The 27,808-nt window shown below is 46.9% G+C and overlaps 2 protein-coding genes across 4 annotated transcripts in view; both read right to left on the bottom strand.

Annotated features, from left to right (window-relative positions):
• Positions 1-1,003: 1,003 nt before the first annotated feature.
• On the bottom strand, positions 1,004-26,442 carry VSTM1 (V-set and transmembrane domain containing 1). 3 transcript variants are annotated; one of them, XM_032271110.1, is made up of 9 exons: positions 26,211-26,442; positions 21,355-21,390; positions 20,936-21,220; positions 12,866-12,904; positions 2,783-2,923; positions 2,676-2,703; positions 2,453-2,490; positions 2,004-2,041; positions 1,004-1,256 (listed from the first exon to the last, which is right to left on the bottom strand). In XM_032271110.1, exons 1-9 carry the CDS (start codon positions 26,242-26,244, stop codon positions 1,137-1,139), a joined length of 759 nt encoding a protein of 252 aa, XP_032127001.1. In that variant the 5' UTR covers positions 26,245-26,442; the 3' UTR covers positions 1,004-1,136. The 3 variants fall into 3 exon arrangements, with proteins under 3 accessions (XP_032127001.1, XP_032127003.1, XP_032127004.1); XM_032271112.1 differs by having other exon boundaries at positions 2,783-2,875; XM_032271113.1 differs by lacking the exon at positions 2,676-2,703.
• TARM1 (T cell-interacting, activating receptor on myeloid cells 1) overlaps positions 26,331-27,808 on the bottom strand; it is a 13,897-nt gene continuing 12,419 nt past the window's right edge. The window contains 1 exon segment of the mRNA XM_032271168.1: positions 26,331-26,413. Within this exon segment, the coding sequence (XP_032127059.1) occupies positions 26,331-26,413 (83 nt within the window).

Genomic DNA, 27,808 nt, shown 5'->3' with positions numbered 1-27,808 from the left:
ATGTTGGTCAGGCTGGTCTCAAAACTCCCGACCTCAGGTGATCCGCCTACCTCAGCTTCCCAAAGTGTTGGGATTACAGGAGTGAGCCACTGCACCTGGCTCGTTTATCATTTGTGCTGGGAATGTTTCAAATCTTCTCTTCTAGCTATTTTGAAATATACAATACATTGTTGTAAACCATAGTCACCCTTCTGCGCTGTTGAACACTTGAACTTATTCTTTCTCTCTGTGTTTGTGCCCATTAACTAACCCACCCCTTCCAGCCTTTGATAACTCACTCTTTCTTTACCTTCATGAGATCCACTTTTTTAGCTCCCACATATGAGAGAACATGAGGTTGTAAATAAAGTTTTATTCAAATACCACCACACCTACTTGTTACATATCAGCAATGGCTGCTTTCATGGTACAACAGCAGAGTGGGGTAACCTCAGCAGAGATCCTACCACCCACAAAGCTGGAAATGTTACTCTCTGGTCCTTTTGTGTTCTGCTCTCTGGTGTAGGAATTTGCAGGTCTGGACTTTTTTTTTTTTTTTTTTTGAGATGGAGTCTCACTCTGTTGCCCAGGCTGGAGTGCAATGGCACCATCTTGGCTCACTGCAACCTCTGCCTCCTGGGTTCAAGCGATTCTCCTGCCTCACCCTCCCGAGTAGCTGGGATTGCAGGCACCCACCACCACACCCAGCTAATTTTGTATTTTTAGTAGAGATGGGATTTCACCATGTTGGCCAGGCTGGTCTTGAACTCTGACCTCAGATGATCCACCTGCCTCAGCCCCCTGAAGTGCTGGGATTACAGGCGAGAGCCACCAAGCCCGGCCTTCTGGCCATTTTCTCTTTTGTTTGTTGTGCTTCCTGGAGATGTTCAATAATTCTTACATTCTTTGCTGGATAGCCAATCGATAATTATTATTGCCTTGAATTGTTCTAGGAGGAAATGTGGGGTAGAAAGAGTATGGTGGGGTTCTGGGGTATGAATAATCCATAAATAAACCAGATTTCTTTTTAAGATGAGAAACTTAATTTTATTGATATGGACGAGAAGCAAGGGACACACAGTCATCCACATCTCCACGTTTTCGATACCTCAGCCGGCACAGTCCCCGCTCCTTTGGTGGCCTGTGCTGTCTTCTTGCTATACTTTCAGTACCACATATTCGTGTGATCCTGGGGGCTCCAGGGTAGTGTCAGCAGCTGCCTCAGACAGGGCGTTGGTGCTTAGCTCAGCATAGGTCACTCCTTGGGGGTCTGCGGTCTTTGGGGAAAACAAATGAACACAGGCATTTAGCACTGAGTGGTCATATGGCAGCCTCTAGCCACCCATGGCTATTGACATTTAAATTGATTACAGTTAAATTTAAAATCCAGGTCCTCAGTCACACCATATGCATTTCTTTTTCTTTTCTGTTTTTTTTAATTTATTTTATTTATTTTTGAGATGGAGCCTAGCTCTGTCACCCAGGCTGGAGTGCAATGGCGTGATCTCGGCTCACTGCAACCTCCGCCTCCTGGGTTCAAGCGATTCTCCTGCCTCAACCTCCCTAGTAGCTTGGATTACACAGGCACCCATCACCTCTCCCGGCTAATTATTGTATTTTTAGTAGAGACGAGGTTTCACCACGTTGGCCAGGCTGGTCTTGAACACCTGACATCTGGTGATCCGCCTGCCTCGGCCTCCCAAAGTGCTGGGATTACAGGCGTGAGCCACCGCGTGCGCAGCCTCTTTGCTGTTTTTAAACCCTTTATGTTTGTGACATCAGTGGATCCGCATAAGCCTTTTAAACGGAGATTTTGGTTCCCATTATGGGGGCTTTGTGACTCGTCTAAGATCACACAGGTGATAAACAGTGGACATTTCTGTGTGGGCTTAACCAGCAGACAGACACTACCAGCCCGGCGTGGTAAGGGAGGGACTCATAGGTAGAGACAGGGTTTCACCACGTTGGTCAGGCTGGTCTCGAACTCCTGTCATGGTGAAGGACTCCCAAGCTGGAGGACTCACCGAGAGATACACCCTTTCCATCTTGAATAAATCTGTATCTGAGTGAGAGAGAGAAAAAGATCAGTTCTTCTCAGCTGCAGATGTCAGAACTTAGTCTTTCTTTCTTTTTTTTTTTTGAGACAGAGTTTCACTCTTATTGCCCAGGCTGTAGTGCAAAGGCACGATCTTGGCTCACCACAGCCTCTGCCTCCTGCGTTCAAGTGATTCTCCTGCCTCAGCCTCCCGAGTAGCTGGGATTACAAGCATGCGCCACCATGCCCAGCTAATTTTGTATTTTCGGTAGAGATGGGGTTTCTCCATGTTGGCCAGGCTGGTCTTGAACTCCCAACCTCAGGTGATCCGCCCACCTCAGCCTCCCAAAGTACTGGGGTTACAGACGTGAGCCACCGCACCCAGCCAGAACTTAGGCTTTTTGTCTGGTTATTCCCTTCACTTCCCCTATCTCTTACCAGCAGCCTCTCGCTCTGGAAGTTTGGAATGACTGGTTCTAAGAGAAACACATGAAAGGATGGGATGTGAAGATTGGGGGAAGAGGGTGAGGGCTATAGAGGGGAAAGGAGGTCACAGAATGGGCGGGAGTAGGGGCTTAGGGCGCAATCCTGGATGTGCCAGTGGGTTCCCTGGAGAATGACATGGGAATTGGGTGGAGCATAAGCTATGCCAAGCGTATACCTCTTGGTGGATTCTTCAGGTGATGAACCTACAAAAATGCAGGAGGAATTTACCCACTGAGAAAATGCTTCATGCTCCCTCTCTCCCTTTGCGTTCTCTGAGCTCACCATTCTGGCTGCATCTGTAGATGACGATGACTAAGACGAAGAGGAGAAGGATGGAGATGCAGCTGAAGATGCTGACAAAGATGCTTCTGGTGTCTAGAGAGGAAGAGCAGGTCAGGGAAGCAGCCTGGCTCCTGAAATGCACTGAGGGGGTGAGCAGAAAAGCTAGCCAGACAGCCTGGCTTCCAAGCCTGGATCTCCCACCTCGGAGCTGGAACTTCCTATTGCTTTGGGGAATTTCCTTAATCTTCTCCAAGCTTCTGTTTCCCCATCTGTAAAGTGAGGATAGCAGCAGTAGCTACTTTATTGGATGATGGGTCAGGACCTATAGAGAAGGCTGGAACAGGCTGGGTGCAGTGGCTCACACCTGTAATCCCAGCACTGTGGGAGGCCAAGGTGGGTGGATCACGAGGTCAGGAGTTTGAGACCAGCCTGGCCAGCACAGTGAAACCTGTCTCTACTAAAAATACAAAAATTAGCCGGGTGTGGTGGCATGTGCCTGTAGTCCCAGCTACTCAGGAGGTCAAGGCAGGAGAATTACTCAGACCTGGGAGGCACAGGTTGCAGTGAGCTGAGACCATGCCATTGCACTCCAGCCTGGGAGACAGAGTGAGATGCCAGAAAAAAAAAAAAAAAAGGAACAGTGTTTGGTGCATAGAAAATTCCAAGGGAATGTTTGGTGCATAGCCATGATATTGATCATTTATTGTGAGCCAGCTCTGTGCCAGATGCTTCATATATATATTATATATGTGTGTGTATATAACATATATATACATAATTTTTTTTGACCCGGAGTCTCGCTCTGTCACCCAGGATGGCGTGTGCAGTGGTGCAGTCTCGGCTCACTGTAACCTCCGTCTCCCAGGTTCAAACAATTCTCCTGACTCAGCCTCCCGAGTAGCTGGAATTACAGGCGTGCACCACCATGCCCAGCTAATTTTTGTATTTTTAGTGGAGATGGGATTTCACTATGTTGGGCAGGCTGGTCTCAAACTTGTGACTTCAAGTGAGCCACCTGCCTTGGCCTCCCGAAATTCTGGGATTACAGGTGAGCCACCGCACCTGTCTGTAATGAACATTTCGACCAATAGACTTTGAGTAAAACAGATGACCCATTGTCATATGAGTGGGCCTCATCCAATCCGTTGAAGGCTTTAAGAGAAAAGACCCAGGTCCTCCAAGGTGGGAGGAATTCTGCCTCCAGACTAAGCCGCAAGGTCAAGTCTCCCCCGGATGTCCGTCCGTCCTGCCTGCCTGCCTGCCTGCAGATTTCGGACTTGCCAGCCTCCCACAATCACGTGAACTAATTCATTAAAACAAATCTCTTTCTATGTATATGCATGTATATGTTCTATTGGTTCTGTTTTTCTGGAAAACCCTGGCTAACAGACATGATCTCAGCTCTTCAAATACATTTCTTTCTTTTTCTTTTCCTTTCCTTTTTTAAAAAGAGACAGAGTCTCACTCTGTTGTCCAGGCTGGAGTGCAGTGACACAGCCATACCCAAATTCCTGGGCTTAAGCCGTCCTCCTCACTCAGCCTCCAGGGTAGCTGAGAGTACAGACCACCGTGCCCAGCCAACTTCAAACACACTTCAGTGAGCTTGTTGACGCCAGGTAATGAACAGCAGTGACATGGGCACGGAAGCCGTGGGGAAGGGTGAGGTTCTCTGAAGAACACATGATTCCCTCGGACACCGGAACGATCAGCTGGGAGAAGTCTGGGAGGATTCCTAACAAGAACGGGGTTAGACCAGGGTAGAAAAGAAAGACTAATGGCCAGGTGTGGTGGCTCAGGCCTGTAATCACAGCTCTTTGGGAGGCCAAGGTGGATGGATCACTTGAGGTCTGGAATTCGAGACCAGCCTGGCCAACGTGGTGAAAACCTGTCTCTACTAGAAATACAAAAAATCGGCTGGGCGTGCTGGCTCACCTGTAATCCCAGCTACTCAGGAGGCCAAGGCAGGAGAATCCCTTGAACCCAGGAGGCAGAGGTTGCAGTGAGCCAAGGTCATGCCACTGCATCATGCACTCAACTGAGGGAGACTCCAGTTCTAAATAAATAAGAATGACCAAATCTAGGCCAGGCATGGTGGCTCACACTTGTAATCCCAGCACTTTGGGAGGCCGAGGCAGGCAGATCATGAGGTCGGGAGTTTGAGACCAGCTTGACCAACAAAGTGAAACCCCATCTCTACTAAAAATACAAAAATTAGCTAAGTGTGGTGGCGGGCACCTGTAATCCCAGATATTTGGGAGGCTGAGGCAGGAGAATGGCTTGAACCCAGGAGGTGGAGGTTGCAGTGAGCTGAGATTGCACCAGTGGACTCCAGCCTAGGCGATAGAGCTTGACTCTGTCTCAAAAAAAAAAAAAAAAAAAGAATGACTAAAAATCATCCCTCTCAGTAGGTGGATCACCTGAGGTCAGGAGTTTGAGACCAGCCTGGCCAATATGGTGAAACCTCATCTCTACTAAAAGTACAAAAATTAGCCAGGCGTGGTAGCATACACCTATAATCCCAGCTACTCAGAAGGCTGGGGCAGGAGAATCACTTGAACCCAGGAGGTGGAAGTTGCCATGAGCCAAGATTGAGCCACTGCACTCCAGCCTAGGTGACAGAGCAAGACTTTGTCTCAAAAAACAAACAAACGAGTCCTTGAGCAATACTGCCATGTAAGTCTACATTGTAGCATGTTAAATTCTTACAACAGGGCCGGGCGCGGTGGCTCACGCCTGTAATCCCAGCACTTTGGGAGGCCGAGGGGGGTGAATCACGAGGTCAAGAGATCGAGACCATCCTGGTCAACATGGTGAAACCCCGTCTCTACTAAAAATACAAAAAATTAGCTGGGCATGGTGGCACGTGCCTGTAATCCCAGCTACTCAGGAGGCTGAGGCAGGAGAATTGCCTGAACCCAGGAGGCGGAGGTTGCGGTGAGCCGAGATCGCGCCATTGCACTCCAGCCTGGGTAACGAGCGAAACTCCGTCTCAAAAAAAAAAAAAATTCTTACAACAACCCTGCAAGGTAGCGCCATTATTCCCATCCCACTGGCAAAGGGCATGCGTTCCCGTGTAACTCCCGGGATGACGACAAGGATTCCATCCAAAGCCCACAGTGTTGAGGGAGAGCGAGCAGCCTGTTACTAAGGCTGGGTGACAGAGTCCATGCAATTCCGCTGGTTTTTGTTTGTTTTTCTTGGCACTTGAGATTCAGGAAACACACATCATAAGGAGTAAGTAGCAGAAACATGATTGAACACAAAAAGATGAGCAACTTTAGAAGTGAAGCCCCAGAGCGGGGCCTCAGCAAGACCCTCGCTGTCTTTCTTAGTGTGCCTCGGGGCTGAGAATGCTTCCTGGATGTGCGATGATCTGTGGCCACATTGCAGAGCTGCATCTGAGATGCTTCACATGCCTGGTCCTCTGCACTAGCAGAGTTTCCCATCCAGACCCTTCCCCTCCTTGGTTCTCTCACTGTGCTTGCGTCAGCATTTCTACATACTATGCAGGGAGAATTACCTACCTAATTTATCTGTCTCACTCATCTGTCCATCATCTGTCTAGGTGTCTATTATCTGTCTACCTAGCTATCTTTATCTGTCTCTCTACCTGCTTACCTATCATCTGCCCAATCTATCTTATCACATCTAATTATCTATCTATCTATCTGCCTAATTTTCCTGTCTTGCTAATCTGTCACCCATCTAGGTATCTATCTGTCTATCTACCTAATTACCTGTCATCTATCTAATTTATTCTAATTATTGCCTATCTACCTGCTACCTATCAATCTATCATCTGTCTAATGTATCTATCAATATCTATTATCTATCATCTATCATCTGGATGTATCTGAATATTCACCTACTTACCTATCATACCTACCTATCCCTATCCACCTACTTACCTACCATCTAGCTACCTAATCTATCATCTATCTAATGTATCTATCAATTGTGTCTAATTATCTAATTGATCATCTATCTTATCTATGTCTAGTGATCTATCATCTATCTAATCTATCATCTGTATCTACCTACTTACCGATCATCTATCCATCCAATCTATCTATCATATCTAGTTAGCTATCTACCTACTCGCCTATTACCTATCTAATCTATCATACCTAGTTATGTATCTACCTATCATCTATCTAATCTATTGTATCTACTTATCCACCTACTTGCCTCTCATCTATTTATCTAATCTATCATATCTAGCTATCTATCTACCTACTGTCTATCTAATATCTATCTAATGTATCATATCTAGTTATCTACCTACCGACTTACCTGTCATCTGTCTATCATAGCTAATTACCTCTCTCCCTCCCTGAAATAAGGCTCTGTCTGAGCTGACCATCAGCGAACAGCAAAAGGAGTGGAGAGTTTGCAACAACGCACACTTGGGTTCTAGTACTGAGTCTCCCACCTCCCGACTCTGTAAATGTTCCCTTCCCTTTCTGGAATACGTTAGTCTCTGGTTAAATATAAGGAGGAGGCAGAGAGCTAATAATACCTAACTTGAGGAGTTGGGTAATGATGAAAAATCCCGGCTTTCAAGCACTCAAGTCTAGAAACTGACTCACTGTGTAGGATAATGGGATTGTAGGTATAATGATGATTTTTCACCCAATATTCCACCCACACCCATCTCTCTCTGTAACAGATTCTGTCAGTGTTCCTCAACCCATGTTCCCCAGATCCCGTTACCATTTTTATGCATTCTACATTGAGGCTTCTTTCCCTTTCCAAAGTGAACACTTGTGTCTCTTCTTTGAGCCAGGGAGGACTCAAAATGCCTTGGAATGTATATTCCCGGCCAAACTGCCACTGCCTGCTGTTTGCGGGGGAATAGGAAGACCCCAGCTCCCCAGCCTCCTGTCTTTGACCTTCCCTGTCTCCACTGCCTTTCTGCAGGATTGAGCCAAATATACCACCTGAGGGACATGAATATCCCACCCGTGTTTAATCTCTTTTCCTCCCAGGCCTTCTTCCCCACTCCCCTAAAATGTCACTTTCACACTAATGCTAAGAGCCTGCTTCTGGTGGAGCTGGATCCGAAAACCCCTCAAGGGCAACAATTCTTTTTTTTTTGAGACAGAGTCTCACTCTGTCACCCAGGCTGGAGTGCAGTGGTGCAATCTCGGCTCACTACAACCTCCACCTCCGGGTTCAAGCGATTCTCCTGCCTCAGCCTCCCAAGGAGCTGGGATTACACACACCTGCCAGCACACCCCGCTAATTTTTTATGTTTTTAGTAGAGACAAGGTTTCACCATGTTGGCCAGGCTGGTCTCGAACTCTTGAGCTCAAGTGATCTGCCCATCCTGGCCTCCCAAAGTGCTAGGATTACAGGCGTGAGCCACTGTGCCCAGCAAAAAACAACAATTCTATCAGTGCATCTCCGAGGACTTATGAATCCAGGGCAGGCACAGCTGCTCTTGGATCCTCGGGTTCCCCAGATGGAAGCAGAGAAACAGCAGCCTTGTCTTGTCCCTTCAGCTCTCTCCTTTTCCAGCCTACAATATCTTTCAAGCAGCACTTTGCTAGAAATGAGAAGTACATTATTGTAAAATTCTCTTCTTCATATGACTCCATAACCAGCTGACCTGGGTTCACCCCAAGATGTCCACATATCCTGGCCAAATTTCACATCACTATTTACAAATTGCCAGAATAAATTATAAATTGGCTACATTGCTGGAATCAGACTGAGCAACGCCTGACCGGGGCGTAAATGAAGCCACAGCCACCAGAAAGAAAGACGGGTCTTGTGTGATAAAATTCATCTTCATTCTCTCTCTCATTTTTTTTTTTTTTTTTTTTTTTTTTGGGATACACAGTCTTGCTCTGTTGCCCAGGCTGGAGTGCAATGGTGTAATATTGGCTTGCTGCAACCTCTGCCTCCCAGGTTCAAGTGATTCTCCTGCCTCAGCCTCCCAAGTAGCTGAGATCACAGGCGCCCACCACAACGTCCAGGTAACTTTTTGTATTTTTAGTAGAGACGGGGTTTCACCATGTTAGCCAGGCTGGTCTTGAACTTCTAACCTCAGGTCATCTGCCCATCTTGGCCTCGCAACGTGCTGGGGTTACAGGCATGAGCCACTGCCCCTGGCTTAAATTCATCTTCATTCTCTACATAGCAGTTGAATATAGGGTCCTTTTCTGGTGTGTTTGAGGCATATAAATACAGGATGGGGACATTATACCTGTGCTTAAAGATATTTTATTTTTATTTTATTACTAAAACAGGTCTCACCCTGTCACCCAGGCTGGAGTGCAGTGATGCAATCACAGCTCACTGAAAGCCTCAAATTACTGGGCTCAAACGATCTTCCTGCCTCAGCCTCCCAAGCAGCTGGGACTAAAGGCCCACACCAGCATGCCTGGCTAATTTTTGTATTTTTTGTAGAGATGGGACCTTACCAGGTTGCCCAGGCTGGTCTTGAACCCCTGAGCTCAAGTGATCCTCCTGCCTCATCTTCCCACAGTCCTGGGATTACAGACATGAGCCACTGTGCCCAGCCAAGATACTTTATTCTGTTTAGAATTGTGATGATACAAATTTGAACTCAAAAACTACATTTAAAGAAATTATGTAATACCCACTGGGATGGCTATAATTTAAAAAAAAGAAAAGGAAGTGTTGACAAGGATGTGGGGTTATTGGAACCCACATATATTACTGGAAGGAATGAATATAACATGATACAGCCACAATGGAAAATGATTTGGCGGTTTCTCAAAAAGTTGAACATAATAGTCACCATATGTCCTAGCAATTCCACTTCTAGGTACATACCCAAGATAATTTAAAGAGGGGAGGCAAACAGATACTCCTACCAGTATTCAAGCACCATTACTCACTGTAGCCAAGAAGTACAGACAACACAAATGTCCATCAAAAGAAGAATGGGGCTGGGCGCAGTGGCACACGCCTGTAATCCCAGCACTTTGGGAGGCTGATGCGGGTGGATCACCTGAGGTCAGGAGTTCAAGACCACCCTGGCCAACACAGTGAAATCCCATCTCTACTAAAAATACAAAAATTAGCCAGGCGTGGTGGCGCATGCCTGTACTTCCAGCTACTCAGGAGGCTGAGGCAGGAGAATAGCTTGAATTTGGGAGGTAGAGGTTGCAGTGAGCCGAGATTATGCCGCTGCACTGCAGCCTGAGCCACAGAGCAAGACTTCATCTCAAAAAAGAAAAAAAAAAAAAAAAAAGGAATGAATAAGCAAATTTGGATTGTGGTCTATCCATACAGTGAGATGCTTTTCACCATGACAAGAAATGAAACATTGATACATGCTACAGTACAGATAAACTTTGAAAACATTATGCTATGTTGTCACTTGTAAGTGGATATTGAACAATGAGAACACATGCACACAGGGAGGGGAACATTACACACTGGGACCTGTTGGGGGGTGGGGGGATTAGGGGAGGGATAGCAGAGGGTTTGGGGATTGGGGAGGGATAACATTAGGAGAAATACCTAATGTAGGTGACGAGAGGATAGAGGCAGCAAACCATGTGGCATGTGTATACCTATGTAACAATCTTGCACAATCTGCACATGTACCCCAGAACTTAAAGTATAATTTAAAAAAAAGAAAAGAAGAAAACATCATGCTAAAGCAAAAGGAGCTAGTCAGAAAGAATCGTATAGTGAATGAATCCACTTACACAAAATGTCCAGAATAGATGAAACCATAGACACAAAGAAGCATATTAATGATTGGCAGGGTCTGGTGGGAGAGTGGGAAATGGGGAGTGACTGCTTCTCAACGGGTACAGGATTTCATTTTAGGGTGATGAGGATGTTCTGGGATTATGTAGTTGTGATGGTTATACTACCTCGTGAATATCCAAATGCTAGTGAATTGTACACTTTACAAGGGTGAATTTTTGGAACGTGAATTATATATCCATAAAAAAAGAAAGAAAACAAAAGATACAAGAGCTCAAAATAGAAAAGCTTGTCTTTCTCCTCCCTCTTACACCTCACTAGATCTCCCTCCTTATTTCTGATACTTCTATGTTCCTCTCTACTGTTAGACTTCATGTCTTTCTTAGAAAATGTTCCTGGCATGAATTATGTTCATAGTGCTAGGGTAGTAGTCACTTTCCAAACCTACTATCATGGAATAAAAATGTTTCAAATAGTTATCTTGCAAGAACACTTTGGAGGATACCTTTTTAAAACCCAATTATACCAGCACAGACTGCTAACAGCAACCTTCAGCAACTTTGGCTCTTTAGAGTAGGTTGCAGGAAGATTATGACTTGCTGAAAGGAAGGATGATTAAGCATCTAGATGGAAATTTATATTCTGCATTTGGCCCTTAAAGCCTGGATGAGCTCCTGTTTCAGCCGAATACTGCCAAAATCTTTAACTTAAAAAAAATTTTTTTTTTTTTTTTTTAGAGACAGTCTCACTCTGTTGCCCAGGCTGGAGTGCAGTGGTGCCATCTCAGCTCACTGCAACCTCTGCCTCCCAGACTCAAGCAATCCTCCTGCCTCAGCCTCCTGAGTAGCTGGGATTACAGGCATGGCTAAATTTTGAATTTTTAGTGGAGATGGGGTTTCACCATGTTGACCAGGCTGGTCTCAAACTCCTGACCTCAAGTGATCCTCCCACCTTGGCCTCCAAAAGTGCTGGGATGACACGCTTGAGCCACTGTGCCCGGCCCAAAAGCTCTAAACCTCTGAGGACAGAATCTTAGTCAATTGTTTTGTTTTGAGACGGAGTCTCATATTGTCAGCTGGGCTGGAGTGCAGTGGTGTACTCTCAGCTCATTACAACCTCCAGCTCCTGGGTTCAAGTGATTCTCCTGTTTCACCCTCTTGAGTAGTTGGGATTACAGGTGCCTGCCACCACGTTCAGCTAATTTTTTGTATTGTTAGTAAAGACACGGTTTCACTATGTTGGCCAGGCTGGTCTTGAACTCTTGATCTCATGATCCGCCTGCCTCAACTTCCCAAAGTGCTGGGATTACAGGCATGAACCACCACGCCTGGCTAGTCAATTGTTAATGAATAAGCAACATCAGGAAAATGAATTTAATATTCACCTATTTTTGAGAATTTTAGAATTAAACTCTTGATTACACAAATTCCCTAAGTACCTACACTGTGTAGGTCCTGGTCCTACTCCACAAACAAGTCACACAAACATTCATACCCATTATTCCCCAAGCCCCACCCTCGCTTTTCAGCATGTAATATGGCAGATGATGCACTCAGTGCTGTTTCACACACCAGCTTCTTCAGAACCTGGAAGCACTTTAGAAGTTACCTCCCCTGACCCCCCAAAACACAGCAGTTTCCCCAATAACATTGAGAAAGTGGGCATTAAAGTTCTTCCTGTAGGCCGGGTGCGGTGGCTGGCTCCCGTAATCCCAACACTTAGAGGCTGAGGTGGGGGAATTGGTTGAGGTCGGGAGTTTGATACCAGCCTGGCCAACATGGCGAAACCCCGTCTCTACTAAAAAAAAAAAAAAAAAAAAAAAAGAAAAAAAAGTCCAGGTGCAGTGGCTCACGCCTGTAATTCCAGCCTTCAGGAGGATTCCTGAATCACCAGAGTTTGAGATTCGAGACCACCCTGAGCAACATGGAGAAACCCCATCTCTATTAAAAATACAAAATTAGCCAGGCGTGGTGGTGCATGCCTGTAATCCCAGCTACTTGGGACGCTGAGGCAGGAAAATCGCTTGAACCCAGGAGGCGGAAGTTGTGGTGAGCCGAGATCGCACCATTGCACTCTAGCCTGGGCAACAAGAATGAAACTCCATCTCAAAAAAAAAAAAAAAAAAAAATGAGCTGGGTATGGTGGTGGGTGCTTATAATCCCAGCTACTTGGGAGGCTGAGGCAGGAAAATTGCTTGAACCCAGAACACGGGAGGTGGAGGTTGTAGTGAGCTGAGATTGTGCCACTTCACTCCAGCCTGGGTGACAGAGCGAGACTCTGTCTCAAAAATAAATAAAAATAAATTCCTCCTGTACACTTTAAGGAAAGGTGATCCCCTGTATTATGAAGCAGATCTAATTGGGAAAAACATATCCTTTCTAATTATCTTACCTGTTTTCATTGAGGGAGCTTCAAGTTCATCGTGTTTATCTGGAAAATAGAAGGGAAGACAGGGAATTAGGCTAATCATATGGGAACATTGTGGGCAGGAGTCCGCATGTCCTGTTTGGGAAGCAGAAAAGAGAATGGCTTCTCCATTCCCTAGATGCTCCCTGGGTCCTCAGACCGGGGACAGAATCCCAGATTACTCCTCCTAATACTCCTGGAGTTTTTTTGTTTTGTTGTTGTTTTTTTTTGAGATGGAGTTTTTAGTAGAGACAGGGTTTCACCATGTTGGCCAGGTTGGTATCAAACTCCTGACCTCAACCAATTCCCCCACCTCAGCCTCTAAAAGTGTTGGGATCATGGGCGCAAACCACCACACCAGGCCTACAAGAAGAACTTTAATGCCCACTTTCTCAATGTTATTGGGGAAACTGCTGTGTTTTGGGGGGTCAGGGAGGTACCTTCTAAAGTGCTTCCAGGTTCTGAAGAAGCTGGTATGTAAAACAGCACAGAGCCTCAGCCTCCCAAAGTGCTGGGATTATAGGCATGAGCCACCATGCCCAGTCGATAGTGTTTTTAATAACAAAAATATTTATGCATGACCCTGCTAATGCCCACCCCAGTTTGATTGCTTGCCAGTCTTCTCTGTCTTGACAAAGAATACCACCATTCACCCAAATTTATTTTTTTTATTTTTATTTTTTTTAGGACAGAGTCTCACACTGTCACCCAGGCTGGAGCGCAATGGCGTGATCTTGGCTCACTGCAACCTCCAACTCCTGGGTTCAAGCAATTCTCCTAATTCAGCCTCCCAAGTAGCTGGGATTACAGGTAAGCACCACCAGACCCTGCTAATTTTTTTTTTCTTTGAGACAAAGTCATGCTTTTGTCTCCCAAGCTGGAGTGCATTGTCCAGATCTCAGCTCACTGCAACCTCTGCCTCCTGGATTTAAGCAATTATCCTGCCCTAGCCTCTCGAGTAGCTGGGATTACAGGCACCTGCCACCACACCCAGCTATGTTTTGTATTTTTAGTAGAGACGGGGTTTCACCGTGTTGGCCAGGCTAGTCTTGAACTCCTGACCTCAGGTGATCCGTCCGCCTCAGCCTCCCAAAGTGCTGGGATTACAGGCGTGAGCCACCACAGCCAGCCTACCCTGCTAATTTTTGTATTTTTAGTAGAGACAGAGTTTCACCATGTTGGCCAGGCTAGTCTCAAACTCCTGGCCTCAAGTGATCAATCAGCCTTGGCCTCCCAAAGTGCTGGGATTACAGGCATGAGCCACCGCACCTGGCCTGGATTTCTATATCACCAGTGGCACCATTTAGTCTCAGTTAAAATATCACCTACTCACCAGCCCCTGGCAACCACCAGTATACTCTCTGCTTCTATGAGATTGGCTTTTTGAGACTACACGTGCATGAGATCATGCAGAATTTGCCTTTCTGAGTCTGGCTTATTTTGTTTAGCATGATATATGGGGAGATGTTGATGAAAGGGTATAAACTTCTAACATGAACAAGTTCACGTGCACAGCATGGTGGCAATGGATGTGCTAATTAATTTGACTGATAATCATTATACAATCTACAGGTGGATCAAATCACCACATTGTACACCTTGAATATATACAATCTTCATTTACCAATTCAATATTTTTAAATTTAAAAAGTCATGCTGCCTGGAATGTAGAACTCTTACTCCATCTAATCCCTTAGTTTCCAAAAGCAACCAGAGGCTGGGCATGGTGGCATGCACCTGTAGTCTCAGCTACTTGGGAGGCTGAGGTGGGAGGATCAACTGGGCCTGGGAGGTCAAGGCTGCAGTGAGCCAGGATTGCACCACTGCACTCCAGCCTGGGCAACTGATTGAGACCCTGTCTCAAGAAACAAACAAAAAAAAAAAACCCAGCAGCTAGTGACTCTTCAAGCATATAAAAATCATGCTATTCTCCAGTTCAACTTCATCAGTGGAATCCTGTTCTTTCAAAGCAGAGTCTAGGACCAGTTCAAACGCCCTAGATGCTCTAGGCCTCATCTTCTATCCACACCATTCTTTTTCTTTTGTTTTGAAACAGAGTCTAACGCTGTCACCCAGGCTGGAGTGCAGTGGCACAATCTCAGCTCACTGCAACCTCCACCTCCCGGGTTCAAGCGATTCTCCTGCCTCAGCCTCCTGAGTAGCTGGGATTACAGGCATGCACCGCCACACCCAGCTAATTTTTGTATTTTTAGTAGAGACGGGGTTTAACTATGTTGGCCAGGATGATTTCGATCTCTTGACCTCGTGATCTGCCCACCTCGGCCTCCTAAGGTGTTCTATCCACACCTTTTATTCTGTTCTTTTCTCTGTCCTCCTTTCTGTGTCTCAGTCATTCCAGGAATACTCACACTTCTGGGACTTTGCTTTTCCTGCCCTCTCTCCCTGGAGGGCTCTTCTCCAGATATCAGTGTGGTTGGGTCATTCTCATCCTGCATGCCTGTGGCAGGTAGACCCTAAGGGGGGGCACTCAGGAGACTCAGAAGCCCTGCTTCCTGGTGTTCATGCCTTTGTCTAATCCCCTCTCCTTGAGTGTGGAGACCTGTGACTTTCTTCTCGCCAATAGCTATGGCAAAGGTAATGGAATGTTGTGCTTTTTTTTTTTTTGAGATGGAATCTTGCAGAGTCTTTGTCTGCCACCCAGGCTGGAGTGCAGTGGCACAATCTCAGCTCACTGCAATCTCTGCCTCCCAGGTTCAAGCGATTCTCCTGCCTCAGCCTCCTGAGTAGCTGGGATTACAGGCGCCGATCACTGTGCCCAGCTAATTTTTGTATTTTTCATAGGGTTTCCCCATCTTGGCCAGGCTGGTTTCGAACTCCTGACTTCATGACTCACTCACCTTGGCCTCCCAAAGTGCCGGGATTACAGGCATGAGCCACTGCACCCGGCCAATGTTCTTGATTATGTTACATGACATAAAACTGTTTGTTAGGGCATTTGCTCTCTCTCTCTCTCTCTCTCCTCTCTTTCTCAATTTCTCTTCTTACAAGTGCTACAGAAGCAGTCTACCATGAATCCTATAGCTACAAAGAACCTGATATTGTTAGCAACCCACAGGAGTGGAGAAATGGACCCTTCCTCAGTCAAGCCTCCAGATGAGTACCTAGCGCTGGTTGACATCTTGATTGCAGTTTTTTTCAAGATGGCTTCTTGCTCTGTCACCCAGACTGGAGTGCAGTGGCGTGATCTCGGCTCACTGCAAACTCTGCCTCCCAGATTTAAGCAATTCTCCTGCCTCAGCCTCCTGAGTAGCTGGGATTACAGGTGCACACCACCACGCCAAGCTAATTTTTGTATTTTCGGTAGACAGGGTTTCACCATGTTGGCCAGACTGGTCTCAGCCTCCTGCCTCAGTCTCCCAAAGGGCTGGGATTACAGACATGAGCCACCGCACCTGGCTCGATGCATCCTTATGAGACCCAAAGCAGACGACGGGTAAGCTGTGCCTGGACTCTCCTGACCCACAATAGCTGCAATAATAAATAGGTGTCTCAGGCTGCTAAATTAGTGGTAATTTGTTATGCAGCCATAGATCACTAATACAATGCCTCTTACACTTATTCTCCATCTATAATGTGTTTTTAAGTTACTCTCATATCTTGTTCTTATTTCTTTCTTTCTTCCAAAGAAGAATGTGAACTTTTGTCAGCCAGAGACCTGGACTGTCTCACTTCCTACAATCTGCTCAGGATATACCAAAGTATCTGAATTTGTAGGGTAAATGGGCAGCTATTTTTGTGCCAGGTATTTTACATTAATTTTTTTTCTGTAATGGAAGCGTTTATATGCCCATTTTGTAATAAGTAAAAAGTAGTATAATAAAGTGACTTATTTGCAAAGCAGCAAACAGATTGCACGGAAGGCTGACCTGGAAAATACACCACTGAAAATTGATACTACAGCCTGCCTTGTGATGTAATGGTACAGCTGAGATAGAGATGAAGAAATCAGAAGACAGTAGATGATCTGCCAGAGAATGTGATTGGGAAATGGTAAATAATCACCAGGCTTTTAGGGGTAAAGTATGGGTACGAAAATTCTTAAGACTCCAAGAAGTTACTGGGAATACAATATGAAATCAATATCAAATTGATAAGCACCTTGTGTTGGAGCATCATTGATCAAGAGCCTCAGAAAGATAGTAAATCAGAGGCGAAACATTAAGTACCCAGTTCCTCATTATGCCCCAAGCCCAGGCTAAGGCATTGGTGTGGACCCATGGTCATTTCTGCACTGATGACTGTAAGGTCTCTCCAGGTATCCCCCATGATATGGCCAGATTGACCTACTGGAAGCAACTGTAGTCAATTGAGACGCATTGTTGAGTGACTATAGATGGATGGATGGATGGATGGATGGATGGATGGATGGATGGATGGATAGGTGGATAGGGGGTGAGTGAATGGGTGAAAGGGTTGGATGCATGGATGAGTGGGTGGAAGGATGGACAAATGAGTGGGTGGGTAAATAGATGGGTGAGTGGGTAGATAGAGGAAAGGGTGGGTGGATGAATGAATGGAAGGGTGGGTGGTTGGATGGATTAATGGATAGATGGATGGATGGATGGATGGATGGATGGATGGATGGATGGGTGGGAGGGGGAATGGATGGATGAAGGGGTGAATTAGTGGATAGAAGGGTAGGTGGAAAGTTGGATGGATGGGTATATGAATGGATGAAGAGGTGGGTGGTAGATGGAAGGGTGGATGGGTGGATGGATGGATGGATGGAAGGATGGACGGACAGATGGATGGATGAGTTGTTGGATAGATGGATAACTGTGTGGACAGATGGGTGAATGGGTGATTGGGTTGATAGATGGGTGGGTGGATTGATAGAGGGATGGGTGGGTAGATAAATGGGTAGATGAAAGTGATGCAAAATTATTCTTTATCCCTCTTCCTTGAGATCTCAAGTCTCTTTTTTTTTTTTTTTTTTTTTTTCCAGTTGCTTGCACCATGCCTGCCACACTTTCCCACACAATGGGATCTCTTAGCCCCACACTGCATTATCTGCCATTCGTACATCCCCCATAGAGCACTGGACACTGTTTCTGGCTTTTCTTCTCTGGCATAAAGAAATGTAAATTTTCAACTATGTCTGAACAGGAGCTGTGAAGCTACTTGTCTTTGTGACACCAGGGAGGTGACCTAATCTCTATAAGCAAAAAGAAGTTAGTAATGCAACCACCCTCATAGGAAGTGAAGATTGAATGAGTTAATGGAGGCAAGTTACCTGTCGTGGAGACGGGAACATAGAAAATGCTGGATACATGTCACATGTCAGTGTTATCACTCCATCCTCACCTGTCACCCTGATCTCCAGCTTGGTGCTGGGCAAGGAGGCCAAGTGTGATGAGTCACTCAGGTAATACACACAGCTGTAGTTTCCACTGTCATGACTTGTCACATTCCAGAGCGTGAAATCAGTCTGTTTTTCTCTTACTTTCTCGACTTGTAGTGGCTCTGGGATCCCCATTTTCAGCAGAGCAATTACAGTACAGTCGGTCCCATTGTATGGAGTGAGACATGGAAGTGTCCTGAGACCTAGAGTCATTCCAGGGTCTACAGTGACTGACAGCAAAGGTCTGGGAGTGGTCCTGAAGAGGACATGGCAATGGAGGTAAGAGGAGGGCCAGGGCCTTCCACTTTCTACTGCACTTGGGGACCATCTCATCCATCTCTCTCTATTAACCATGTCTTGTCTTTTCTATATCTGATGCTTTGATATCTTGGGGCCTTGCTGACCTTGGTGGGACCGCCTCTCCCAGGGTTAGTTAATTTCTAGAGCCAGTAAACCACTTGTCCTCAAGTATGCCCTTTAAATGCAAACCAATAAATCCGGAGCCCACACCCCCAACCTCCTTCATTATGGGGTTCTCACAATTAAGGTCAGTGTTCCCCTCCCCTAATCACTCCAGGTCCCAAAGCTAGACGACCAGGGACAGCCTCTATACCCCAGAGCCAATTCTTTTTCTTTTTTCTTTCTTTTTTTTTTTTGAGACAGGCTCTCATTCTATCAGCCAGGCTGGAGTGCAGTGGTACAATCTTGGCTCACTGCAGCGTCTGCCTCCCAGATTTAAGAAATTCTCATGCCTCAGCCTCCCAAGTAGCTGAAAGCGCAGGTGCACACCCCCACACCCAGGTAATTATTTTATTTTTGTAGAGATGGGGTTTCACCATCTTGCCCAGGCTGATCTTGAACTCCTGACTTCAGGTGATCCGCCCTCCTTGGCCTCCCAGAGTGGATGGGTGGAGGCCAAAGTGGATGGATCCACCCACCCATCCAACTTTCCACCCACCCTTCCATCCGTCCATTCATTCACCCTTTCATCCATCCATTCACCCTCCCACCCATCCATCCATCCATCCATTCATAGGGTTGGTTAAGATTACAGGCATGAGCCATCTTGCCCGGCCAACTCTAATCCTGTTCCCCACCACAAAATACAATACAAGCTCTGGCCCACAGTCTTCCTCCTCCCTCTGCCTCCCCACTGACCCTGGTACATCCCTCCGTACCCTCCCACAGTATAGCCTGCCCCCTCCTCTTGGGAACTATAACAGACCACCTTTTCCATGGCCATCATCTCTTGGTCTGTCAACCTGACTGTAACCCCATTTTCTTTTTTTTTTTTTTCGAGACAGAGTCTCGCTGTTTCACCCAGGCAAGAGTAGAGTGGTGTGATCTCAGCTCACTGCAACCTCCGGGGTTCAAGCGATTCTCCTGCCTCAGCCTCCTGAATAGCTGGGACTACAGGCATGTGCCACTACACCCGGCTAATTTTTTGTATTTTTAGTAGAGATGGAGTTTCACCATGTTGGCCAGGATGCTCTCGATCTCCTGACCTTGTGATCCACCCACCTTAGCCTCCCAAAGTGCTAGAATTACAGGCATGAGCCACCGTACCCAGCCCTGTACCCCCATTTTCTATTAACTGACTATGTTCTACACCACTCTGCAGCATCCACATCATTGGGACCCTCTCAGAATCCCTGATGGGAATCTTGCCCCACATTCTGTTCCCATTTCCGCATTTAAGATGTTGCATCTTTTTGTCTCCTGGGTTCCTTCTTCCCCAGTCACATCCCCCAACAGGAAAAAAAAAAAATACTCGCATCAGGCAGGCCTCGGTGACTCAAATCTGTAATCCCAGCACTTTGGGAGGCCAAGGCAGGAGGATCACCTGAGCTCAGGAGTTCAAGACCAGCCTGGACAACATAGAGAGATCCTGTCTCAACAAATAATTTAAAAATTAGCCAGGCATGGTGGTGCTTGCCTGGCAGCTACTTGGGAGGCTGACGCAGGAGGACTGCTTGAGCCTGGGAGGTTGAGGCTGCAGTGAGTTGTGTTCATGCCACTGCACCCCAGCCTGGGTGACAGAGCAAAAAACAAAAGCAGCCAGGCGCAGTGGCTCACTCCTGTAATTCCAGCAATTTGGGAGGCTGAGGCAGGCAAATCAGGTGAGGTTGGGAGTTCAAAATCAGCCTGGCTAACATGGTGAAACCCTACTAAAATGCAAAAATTAGCCGGGTGTGGTGGCACACCCCTGTAGTCCCAGCTACTCGGGAGGCTGAGGTAGGAGACGTACTTGAACCCAGGAGGTGGAGGTTTCAGTAAGCTGAGATTGCACCACTGTACTCCAGGTTGGGCAACAGGGCAAGACAACCTCTCAAAAAAAAAAAAGGGTTCGGCGCGGTGGTTCACACTTGTAAATCTAGCCCTTTAGAAGGCTGTGGCAAGTGGATCACCTGAGGTCAGGAGTTTGAGATCAGCCTCACCAGTATGGTAAAACCTCATCTCTATTGAAAATACAAAAATTAGCCAGCTGTGGTGGACACCTGTAATCCCGGCCACTCAGGAGGCTGAGGTAGGAGAATGGCTTGAATGCAGGAGGCAGAGGTTGCAGTGAGCCGGCTGCACTCCAGCCTGGGTGACAGAGCGAGACTCCATCGCAAAAAAATTAAAAAAAAAAAAAAGCAAAGCAAAACCAAAGACATGTGCATCAAGAGTGCATCTGAGGCTGCCCTTCTCACCTGTGACCACCAGCTGCAAGGGCTCACTGCTTTCTGACCACTCATGGGAGACTGCTGTCTTGTAGGCACAAAAGTACCTCCCGGCATCCTCAGGCTTCAAGTCCGTGAACGGGAATTCAGCTTCGTTTCCTGCCGAGCTCTGTTTGCGCTGGTACGCAGAGTCGTTCACCTTGCGCAGCGTGAATGTCACATTCTGGGAAGGAGCCCGACACTTCAGGGTCACGTTGCTCTTGGCTTCAGCCACCAAGCTGGGCCAGGCGTGGAGGGAGGGCTTGGACGGTTTCTCTGGAAAGAATTCACAGTTAATTCGAGTCTGCATGTTAATGACCACAAAACCCTTCCTGGAATTCAGAGGATTAAAGGAAAATGTCATGGGAGTGGCTTAAGTGGGAGTTAAGTTTAAGTGGGAGAAAACTCACCGTTCTCTTTGTCACCTTCATAGCCCAGACACAGCCCTGGAAGAGAAATGTCAATGAGAGAAAAATTACGTGCTTGTCTTCGAGTACAAATCCAGCAGAGAAAGCATGACCAGCTCGTTAAAGGTCTGATATATATATAATAATACATGTATTTTATAAATATAAATACATATATATGCAGATATATACATATACATAAATATATGTAAATTATATATATATTATGTAATATATACACATATACATAAATATATGTAAATTATATATATTACATAATATATACATATACATAAATATATGTAAATTATATATTGTAATATACATAATAAATGTAGACTTATATTTTACATATTATATATTTTTATATTATATATACCTATATTATATATATATTTTTTAAATATTTTTAAATATAATGTATTTCTTCATATTTAGATATGAATATATATATATAATATATATGGGGAAACATTTGCCAAAAAATATATGTATTGTTTTTATTTATATAAACAAATATATACATTTTTTGGCAGATGTTTCCCTAGACTTACCTTTAATTTTTGTTCCATTGTTTGTCATTCCGAAGCTATGGTATGTAGAAAATTCCAGCAACCACTTTTATTTTATTTTTTTTTTTTTTGAGATGGAGCCTCACTCTGTCATCCAGGCTGGAGTGCAGTGGTGCCATCTCGGCTCACTGCAACCTCCACCTCCTGGGTTCAAGCAACTCTCCTGTCTCAGATTCCTGAGTAACTGGGACTACAAGCACCCACCACCATGCCCAGCTAATTTTGGTGTTTTTAATAGAGATGGGGTTTCACCAGTTTGGCCAGGCTGGTCTGCAACTCCTGATCTCCTGATCCCTTGGCCTTCCAAAGTGCTGGGTTATAGGCGTGAGCTACCATGCCCGGCTTTCCCTCGATCTCTCTCTCTTTTTTTTTTTTTTTTTGGAGACGGAGTTTCGCTCTTGTTCCCCAGGCTGGAGTGCAATGGCGCGATCTCGGCTCACCGCAACCTCTGCCTCCTGGGTTCAGGCAATTCTCCTGCCTCAGCCTCCTGAGTAGCTGGGATTATAGGCACGCACCACCATGCCCAGCTAATTTTTTTGTATTTTTAGTAGAGACGGGGTTTCACCATGTTGACCAGGATGGTCTCGATCTCTTGACCTCGTGATCCACCCGCCTCGGCCTCCCAAAGTGCTGGGATTACAGGCGTGAGCCACCGCGCCCGGCCTCTTTTTCTTTTTTTAAAGATGTGGTCTTGCTCTGTCCCCCAGGCTGGAGTGCAATGGCAGGATCTCAGCTCACTGCAACCTCTGCCTCCCGGGTTCAAGCAATTCTCCTGCCTCAGTGTCCCAAGGAGATGGGATTACAGGTGCCCGCCACCACGGCCGGCTAATTTTTGCATTTTTAGTAGAGACCGGATTTCGCCATGTTGCCTAAGCTGATCTCAAAGTCTTGAGCTCAAGTGATCCGCCCGTCTCAGCCTCCCAAAGGGCTGGGATGGTGGTGTGAGCCACTGTGCCGGGCCTGATTAGTTTTCACCCTTGCCACTTAAATAATGCAAAGGGGGCCGGACGCGGTGGCTCACGCCTGTAATCCTAGCACTTTGGGAGGCTGAGGTGGGTGGGTCACTTGAGGTCAGGAGTTCAAGACCAGCCTGGTCATCAGGGTGAAACCCCATCTTAAAAAAAATAAAATAAATAAATAAAAATAATGCAAAGGTTATTTTACCAAGAAGTGAGAGGGGCAGGTTTTCTCCCTTGATTCCAATAGAGAGATCTGCTCCCGCTTCCCGGTGTCTTCTGGTACCAAATGCTCCCCTTACTTTATCTTTGGTTTCCACCTACATTATCCCCTCCCTGTTCTGTTCTCTGTTCTCTATACTCCCAACTGGGAAGGGAGCGTCATAAACTTGTGTGGAAAATGGGACATTGGTCATGGGGTTTGTTTCAGGGTGAAGTTAGGTAGAATTTCTCCAGAGCCACGAGAGTGTCTCAGGACGTGGGTTCCTTGTTGACACAGGTGTGGATACAGACCGTGCCCCCACCACCACCAAGCTTCACCCAAAGGAATGAGGCTGAGGCCTCATGATGGATCCAGGCTGCGCTGGCAGTGAGACTGGCTGGGATGGGCAGGTAGGAAGCAGCCTCTGGCTGGGCACAGCATCCCAGGACTCAGGCTTTCTTTTGAGACCCTCCCTAAATCCCACTTTAGACTCATGTCATCTCATCTCTGCTATCCGCCCATCATCTGTTCAAACAGTGATTCCTGTATTCTTTTTCTTCTTGAGACAGGGTCTCACTCTGTGGCCCAGGCTGGAGTGTGGGGGTGCAAGCACAGCCCACTGCAGCCTCGACCTCCTGGGCTCAAGTGATCCTCCCATCTCAGCCTCCCAAATAACTGGGACTACTGGCACGTGCCACCACACCCAGCTAATTTTTAAATTTTTTGGTAGAGATGAGGACTCACTATGTTTCTCAGCCTGGTCTTGGACACCTGAGCTCAAGCAATTCTCCCACCTTTGCGTCCCAACATGCTGGGATTGCGGGTGTGAGCTCCCTGCACCCAGTCCAATTCCCATATTATTATTATTATTATTGTTGTTATTCCTTCTTCCTTCTTCTTCCTCTTCCTCCTCCTTCTCGTCCTCCTTCTCCTCCTCCTCCTCCTCCTTCTTCTTCTTCTTTTTTTTTTTTTTTGAAATGGAGTCTCCCTTGTCACCCAGGCTGGAGTGCAGTGACCCAATCTCAGCTCACTGCAACCTCCGCCTCCTGGGTTCAAGCGATTATCCTAGCCTCAACCCCCTGCGTAGCTGGGATTACAGGGGTGTGCCACCAAACCAAGTTGATTTTTGTATTTTTAGTATAGATGGGGTTTCACTTTGTTGGCCAGGCTGGTCTCAAACTCCTTACCTCAAAAGGTCTGCCCTCCTCAACCTCCCAAAGTCCTGAGATTACAGGCATGAGCCACTGCACCCAACTGATTTGCATTTCTTAAAATGGCAAGTTCAAGTTATAACTCTCAGGACCTGTGAATATGACCTTATTTGGAAATGGCATTATCTGGTCTTTGCAGATGTAATTGGTTAAGCTAAGATGAAGTCATACTGGAGTAGGCTGGGCATCTAATCCAATAGAAACTTACAAGAAGAAGGAGACAGAGACACGAAGAAGGAAGACAGCCATGCAAAGACAGAGGCAGAGGCCAGGCTGCGATCACTGGGTTTGGGGAGGCCGAGACAGGAGAATCGTTTGAGCCCAGGAGTTGGAGACTAGCCTGGGCAATACAGCAAGACCCCACCTCTAAAAAAGAAATTATTTTAATTAGCCCAGCATGGTGGTGTGCACCTGTAGTTCTAGCTCCCCAGAAGGCTGGGGGGAGGAGTGCTTGAGCCCAGGAGTTTGCGGCTGCAGTGAGCTATGGTGGTACCACTGCACTCCAGCCCGGGTGACAGAGTGAGACCCTGTCTCAAAAAAAAAAAAAAAAAAAGCTAATCTAAGGTGCAAATGTGTGTAGGAGCGGAGCATTACCCCACAGGGAAGGGCTGCACCCAGAAAAGGGGGAAGGAACTGAGGCAGTGAAGCATGTTGATGTCTACCACACCCCTCCATGCATCCGGGAGGAACTGGGGCCTTAGGGAGGTGGAGCTCTGCTGGGTCAAGCCTAGAGCTCCTATGTAGTGAAGCCAAGATTATAACCCAGATCTTCCTTCTGACACTCTGAGCTCTGTCTGAATACATCAGGTTCAATCTGAGGATGGTTAAAATCAGCCTAAGAATAGAGCTGGTCAGAAAATTGTCTTCTTGGGGCCGGGTGTGGTGGCTCGTGCCTGTAATCCCACCACTTTGGGAGGCAGAGGCAGGCGGATCATCTGAGGCCAGGGGTTCGAGACCAGCCTGACCAACATGGTGAAACTCTGTCTCTACTTAAAATACAAAAATTAGGCTGGGCACAGTGGCTCACGCCTGTAATCACAACACTTTGGGATTCTGAGACAGGCAGATCACCTGAGGTCAGGAGTTCAAGACCAGCCTGGCCAATGTGGAGAAACCCTGTCTCTAATAAAAAATAAAAAATTAGCTGGGCATGGTGACGGATGCCTATAATCACAGCTACTCAGGAGGCTGAGACAGGAGAATTGCCTAAACCCAGGAGGCGGAGGTTGCGGTGAGCTGAGATTGCACCATTGCACTCCAGCCTGGACAACAAGAGCAAAACTCCGTCTCAAAAAAAAAAAAAAAAAAAAAAAAAAAAAATTAACCGGGCGTGGTGGAAGGCACCTGTAATCCCAGTTATTTGGTAAGATGAGGCGGTGCTTGCCGCCTGCAGCCCAGCCCCACCCACCACGGGTGTGCAAGCGTGGAGTCATTACTTCCACACACCACCTTGAGCCTGGGAGGCAGAGGTTGCAATAAGCCAAGATCACACCATTGCACTGCAGCCTGGATGACAGAGCGAGATCCTGTCTCAAAAAAAAAAAAAAAAAGAGAGAAAGAAAATCGACTTTTCGCCCATAGCCTTGCACCCCGTAGATCCGTATGCCCAGCCCTCCTCTATGTCAAGGGAGGATGCAGGGCAGTACTGCGGTGTTTAGCAGAGACAGACTGAGAGATCCCACCGAAGCTCTGCATTGCCCAGCGGAGTAAGCAGAGGCTGCCCCCGTGTCTCTGCAGCGTGGCCTCCTCGTCGCTCCCACGTGGGCAGCAGAACTCACACAGGCTGTTGCTTGAAGCCCAGCCCCACCCACCGCAGGTGTGCGGGCATGGAAGTCATTCCTTCCACACTCGGCCTTTCCACCTGGACTTCCCCCTGCACCCCCGTCCAAGCCCACGTGTCCCAGTCTTGGAGACTCACCGAGGCAAAGCAGGGAGAGGAATTCTGTGGTCATAGTGACCCTTCTGCCAGAACCAATACCCTGCGTTTGGCTTTACCCTTTGGAGGTGGAGCGGGACAGGGATGGCCAGGGCGCTCTCGCTACTGCTTCGTCCCCAGGCTGTGCAGGTCGAGAGGCTTCGTCAGGCTCTGGTTCTCTGCCCCAGTTTCCTCCTCACAACCGACTTAGGAAACAAGAAACGGTCGATGACAACATCTTCCCCATGAGTCCTGTGTGTGTGGCCCCACCCGCTTGAGCTGAGTCCTGCCTTATCTGAGGTTCTGCCAAGACTTTTCTGTAAATGTAGTTTTTATTTTAAAACATTAATGCCTATAGCTTTCTATGTACCCACTAGGCAGCTCCCCACAATGGTAATTTTTATTTTATTTATTTATTTTTTTGAGTCAGAGTCTCACTCTGTCACCCAGGCTGGAGTGCAGTGGCGCAATCTCAGCTCACTGAAACCTCTGCCTCCCAGGTTCAAGGATTCTCCTGCCTCAGACTCCTAAGTAGCTGGGATTACAGGCATGCACCACCACACCTAGCTAATTTTTTGTATTTTTAGTAGAAACAGGGTTTCACCATGTGGGGCAGGCTGGTCTTGAACTCCCAGCCTCAAGTGATCTGCCCGCCTCAACCTCCCAAAGTGCTGGGATTACAGGCCTGAGCCACTGCACATGGCCAATGGTAATCTCTTATAACTATAGTACCTTTTCTTTTCTTTTCTTTCTTGCTCGCTTGCTTTTTTTTTTTTTTTTTTTTTTTTGAGACAGAATCTCTGTTGCCCAGGCTGGAGTGCACTGGTGTGATCACGGCTCACTGCTACCTCTGCCTCCCAGGTTCAAGTGATTCTCCTGTGTCAGCCTCCCAAGCAGCTGGGATGACAGGTGCCCGCCACCATGCCTAAGTAAATTTTTTTGTTCTTTTTAGTAGAAATGAGGTTTTGCCATGTTGCCCAGGCTGGTCTCAAGCTCCTGACCTCAGGTGATCTACCTGCCTCAGCCTCCCGAAGTGCTGGGATTACAGGCCTGAGCCACCGCAACCGGTGTATGGTATATTCTCAATACCAGGAGCGAGATTACATCTCAAAAACAAAGGAAAGAAAAGAACCCGGCCAGGTGCAGTGACTGTAATCCCAGCACTCTGGAAGGCCAAGGCAGATGGATCACCTCAAGTCAGGAGTTTGGGACCAGCCTGGCCAACATGGCAAAACCCCATCTCTACTAAAAATTACACTGGGTGTAGTGGCTCACACCTGTAATCCCAAAACTTTAGGACGCCAAGGTGGGTGGATCACGAGGTCAGAAGTTCAAGACCAGCCTGACCAACATGGTGAAACCCTGCCTCTACTAAAAATACAAAAATTGACCGGGTGCGGTGGCTCATGCCTGTAATCCCAGCACTTTGGGAGGCCGAGGTGGGTGGATCACGAGGTCAAGAGATTGAGACCATCCTGGTCAACATGGTGAAACCCCGTCTCTACTAAAAATACAAAACATTAGCTGGGCATGGTGGCGCGTGCCTGTAATCCCAGCTACTCAGGAGGCTGAGGCAGGAGAATTGCCTGAACCCAGGAGGC

The sequence above is a fragment of the Sapajus apella genome, unplaced genomic scaffold, assembly GCF_009761245.1.
Source record: "Sapajus apella isolate SASKATOON/1434 unplaced genomic scaffold, GSC_monkey_1.0 scaffold224, whole genome shotgun sequence".
In the NCBI taxonomy this organism is placed as follows: domain Eukaryota; kingdom Metazoa; phylum Chordata; class Mammalia; order Primates; family Cebidae; genus Sapajus; species Sapajus apella.
This window is presented reverse-complemented; position numbering and strand designations above follow the sequence as displayed.

Coding starts and splice junctions, on each gene's coding strand:
- VSTM1 (XM_032271110.1), bottom strand. CDS start 26,244: ATGACCACAGAATTCCTCTCCCTGCTTTGCCTCG. Junction 21,391..26,210: donor CCTCTCCCTGCTTTGCCTCG/GTGAGTCTCCAA, acceptor TTTCTCTTCCAG/GGCTGTGTCTGGGCTATGAA. Junction 2,491..2,675: donor CCTGAAGAATCCACCAAGAG/GTATACGCTTGG, acceptor TGTTTCTCTTAG/AACCAGTCATTCCAAACTTC.